The 808-nt window shown below is 72.5% G+C and overlaps 1 protein-coding gene across 1 annotated transcript in view; it reads right to left on the reverse strand.

Moving 5' to 3' along the window:
• Ctu1 (cytosolic thiouridylase subunit 1) overlaps positions 1-807 on the reverse strand; it is a gene marked incomplete at its 5' end in the record, with an annotated part of 1,391 nt that extends 584 nt beyond the window's left edge. Inside the window, 2 exons of the mRNA XM_013027604.1 lie at positions 5-79; positions 396-807. Coding sequence (XP_012883058.1) covers positions 5-79; positions 396-807 — 487 coding nt within the window. The remainder of the gene's footprint in view (positions 1-4; positions 80-395) is intronic.
• Between the last annotated feature and the right edge of the window lies 1 nt (position 808).

The following is an 808-nucleotide window of genomic DNA, read 5'->3' on the forward strand; positions in this document are numbered from 1 at the left end:
CCGCCGCGCGCCAGCCGCCCCGCGTCGCCCCGCAGGAAGTTCATGAGCACCGTCTCTGCCATGTCGTCCGCGTTGTGACCTGGAGGCGGGAGAGAGCGGCGCGGGTCAGGGCGCGGGGTTCCAGCTCCACCGGATCGCTGCAGAGGGTGGCGGTGGGTGGGGGACCCCAGGAGGGGCTGGAGGGGGTCATGGAGACCCGGGAACCCAGGACAGCCAGGGCCCCGGAAGGGGGTGGAAGGGGTCAGGGAGACCTCCAGGCCAAGACTGAAGTCTTTTGGGACACTCTGCCTGGCCCCAGCCCGGCCTCACCAGTCTTGGGGGGAGGGGGTCTCTGGCTCTGATTCATGGTGCGCCCTCTCAGAGCCCTCCCCGCCCGCCACCGCGCATACACTCACCCGTCACGATGTGCGTGGCCCCCACGCGTCGCGCCCCCTCCTCCAGCGCGCGGCGCCGCAGCACCCCGCAGAAGGTGCAGCAGGAGCGGCTGCGGCCCGAGCCGGCTGTGCTGCGGGCCACGGCGTCCATCGTCCAGCCCCCGAAGAGGTCCGCATAGGCCACAATGGTGAGCGGCAGCCCCCAGCTGGCCGCCTGGTCGCGCACGGCTGCCAGCGCGGCGTCCCGGTAGCCACTGATGCCCTCATCCACGGCCACCAGGTGCAGCGTGATGTCCAGGCTCGGCGCGAGCGCGCGCAGCACATGCGCCAGCACCGTGGAGTCCTTGCCGCCCGAAGCGCCCACGGCTACCACGGCGCCCGGAGGCAGCAGGCGGCCTGCACGCACCGTGTGCAGCACCTCGGCCTCGAAGGCA

This window comes from Dipodomys ordii, unplaced genomic scaffold, assembly GCF_000151885.1.
Source record: "Dipodomys ordii isolate 6190 unplaced genomic scaffold, Dord_2.0 Scaffold105, whole genome shotgun sequence".
Classification (NCBI taxonomy): Eukaryota; Metazoa; Chordata; class Mammalia; order Rodentia; family Heteromyidae; genus Dipodomys; species Dipodomys ordii.